The following is a 3,237-nucleotide window of genomic DNA, read 5'->3' as shown; positions in this document are numbered from 1 at the left end:
TTTCTTTTTTTTTTTTTTTTTACAAATTCAACAGCTTACTAAACACTAGTGAGCATGCCCTCTGTGCTAAAAGGCTATTTCTTGTGTTTTTCCCATCTTTTTCCTCTTTAACTAAATCAATTATATTTATAATCCTTTCACCTGCTTTTGCCAACTTCGAGTGTCATTTTATTTGTCAAAAGACAACATAGTAAACTTTAACTGTATTTGTCAAGGTTTGTAAATTTAATAAAAAGACCCAAATATCTTTTAGGACTCAGAGCATCCATTTGGCAAAACGGGATGCGAAGTAGTGATTGAATTAAATGAAAACTAGTTTATTTAAAAAGATTCTATGCAACTGGATGAGACAAAAATCCCGAATAAGTGCCAACAATGTACACAATGAAGTAGAGATTGCTATTTATTGATGATGTGAGTTTTTTGCATTTACAAATGCACAAAAATGTCATTTTAAAGTATAACTGAAGGAAATAAATCCGATGTGAGTCTAAACATAAGACTTACTAGCTGCTGTGATGGTGAATACCGCACCAGGAAGGGCAGCCAGCTAGCTTATGCCATCTATAAACGTACTACAGACAAATATTTTGCCAATGTCAACTGGTCTACTAAACTCTTCCCTCATTATGCTGACAATTGCCTTGCATTACGTTTACCATAAAATAACTCTCATTGGCATCCAAGCTTTATAAAAACACCTTCATTTTGCTCAAAAAGGGCAGTCAATAGATACAGAGAAGCCAAACTGAACAGCCTCAACAAAATAAAATTAACATCAGCAGCAAATCCTCTTGCTGAAGACTTCAGATATAGTGCACGTGTACCAAAGTTCTACTGTTGTTAAAAAGGTGCACACACACACTTATTTGTTGTCCCTTGCCTTGAACAAATGGGTTAAGTGAGTCAGTTATGGATTTTAATAGCTTTCTCCAGGTAAGTGTAGCGACTTCTCTTTGGGGCCTTGTTGAAGTGGTCAAGCCCTAGCCATGGCCTTGGATGAGACATGTTGCCTAGAAAAGGGGAGAAAAGAGGGAGCAGGGGTTAAGCCAAAGCATTTGTACAAAGCATTCAAATACCTTTTGCATGGCAATTTATGAAACATCATAAGTCTTGCCATATTAAAGCAACAAAAGGATTGTAGAATCCTTTCACATCAACCATTGCATTTCCTCTACCACAATATACAGCTGTGTTCTTTGATCAATTGAATAGTTTTTCCTTCAACTTCAATGTCTGTAAAGAGCTACAGTCCAACACCAAAACACCATGCACTACTTAATTAGTGGCAGAACATACCACCCACTTTCAGTCCATCTAGATTAGGATTAATTGAAGTATTTTTAGAACCTGTTAGCTAACTTTTCGAAAAGTCAAGTGTAGAGGTGCACAGCCATTGTTAACATGTGCTAAGTCAGTTTAGTTAAAGCCTGGGACAGACCCAAGGCTTTAGTATGTTCAGTTCAGCATGAGGGAGACGGTCTGTTTAACTTGTTTTGCAAGTTCCAAATTCAGTATCTTCCGATTTTCACTGCCAGTTTCAGCACTGCTCTTTTCATTCTAGTTTATCTTATTATTCTTATTATACATTATTGACTATATCAGGTTATAAACAATGCTGCTTTTAATTTTGTTTCTACAGTCCATTAATTACTTCCAAAATCAGGCCTTTTTCACTCTCAACTGCTATTTTATCCTCAGTAGAAGCCCTGAAAGAATGAAAGCCCTCAGTATTGAATGCATACAAGTCCCACTGGTTCCATTGGCTTTGCACCTCACCATGCTAGCATGGCGAACAGAACTTTAAGTACATGTTAGTAAACAGGTGCACAGCTGAATTTGGCATAATATATTTCTATACACCATTTATTTCTCTTATCTAATGTCCTCTCCCTGTTAAGATTCTTCACATTCACTGGCAACATACAGAGACTACGTTAACTCTACCAGAAATGTAAGAAATCAACAACCTGTTCAGGACAGTCTTAGATTTAAAATACTCATGAGAATGCAGCTTGCACTATATAGCAATACAGTGTTTACGTTACTCCATGAAAAGTGTGGAAATCAAGTATGCAAAGTAGGACAGGATGGACAATAGAGCAAAAATAAAGCTGACACTGCAGCTTCCTTTTAGGTTTGTCTGATGCAATACTCAGCCACTTGGGGACACGCTTTTAATTTGGGAAAACATACGGTATGCAAGTATTTTGCTTTTAGATGTATACATATTCTCTCATATTAAGCAGCCTATACACTTAGAAGAGTGATGTGCTATATATATTTATATACAGTTAAATATATGTATATATGCAAACATTTGATTATGATTATTGATTATTATGTACAGAGAGCAACAAAGCTTCTTTTTCCTTTACTTTAAGTCCTGCTTTACAACAGACTGCATAACAAACAGCAAAGCAACAGCTGCAGTTTGAAAGAATAAAGACAGGTCAATTAGCTACTCACCAGGTTGGGGCTCAAAATCTTTCAAGTTCACTTCATACTCATCTTCATTTAGGTACTGGTGCCGACCCATCATTACAATGGCAAACTTAAACTTCAAAAAGGAACAAAATTATCAAGAGTTTGGATAAAAGCAAAACTTTATAAATGAAGCAACAGTCCTCTCAGCAAAAGCAGAAAATGGATTAATTCTTGTGGCATGGTTTCCAAGCAAGGAAAGGGGAAACTGAAAATTCTTATATAGCACTTTTTCTCCTTGCTTACTGCCACTTATTCTGACAATCCCAGACACAGTTGATCTAAACTGAATCTTATTTTTTTCTGATAAATTAGCTGGGCTGATTTACATTATGATTTTTTTTAACTTTAGGATTTATAAACATCAATGAAAACTCTTCCCCACTAGACTGTTACCTTCTCAAATTCTTTTTCCTGGATGTCCAACATTGTTTGAATCCGCTTCATCACCTCTCTGAAGTGTTCACCCTATCAATTCAACAAGATAGCTTGATATATTTTTTTTTTAAAAAAAAGGAACTGGATGACTGTTGTGATAGTTCTTTCCTTCCCCATGCTGCATTCAAATATGTTACACATATTAATCAGTTATTTCCAAAATTGCATAAATTTTAACAGCAGTTATTTAGTTGATGGCAACATACAGCATGTACAGTTTTGGTTCTCAGTTTACCATCAGTAGCTTATTTGCAATATTGCTCTAATTTGATCAAACACTTGTTTAGTTGTAATGGTATACAACTTGTGGCATTT

The 3,237-nt window shown here is 35.5% G+C and overlaps 1 protein-coding gene across 1 annotated transcript in view; it reads right to left on the bottom strand.

The window, feature by feature from the left end:
* USP7 (ubiquitin specific peptidase 7) overlaps nucleotides 1–3,237 on the bottom strand; it is a 128,051-nt gene continuing 124,814 nt past the window's right edge. The window contains exons 29-31 of the mRNA XM_019507476.1: nucleotides 2,881–2,952; nucleotides 2,470–2,560; nucleotides 1–1,013 (exon numbers count right to left, since the gene is read on the bottom strand). Of these exons, the coding sequence (XP_019363021.1) occupies nucleotides 907–1,013; nucleotides 2,470–2,560; nucleotides 2,881–2,952 (270 nt within the window). The 3' untranslated portion in view covers nucleotides 1–906. The remainder of the gene's footprint in view (nucleotides 1,014–2,469; nucleotides 2,561–2,880; nucleotides 2,953–3,237) is intronic.

This window comes from Gavialis gangeticus, unplaced genomic scaffold (assembly GCF_001723915.1).
Source record: "Gavialis gangeticus isolate Ggan-Ray unplaced genomic scaffold, GavGan_comp1, whole genome shotgun sequence".
Classification (NCBI taxonomy): domain Eukaryota; kingdom Metazoa; phylum Chordata; order Crocodylia; family Gavialidae; genus Gavialis; species Gavialis gangeticus.
This window is presented reverse-complemented; position numbering and strand designations above follow the sequence as displayed.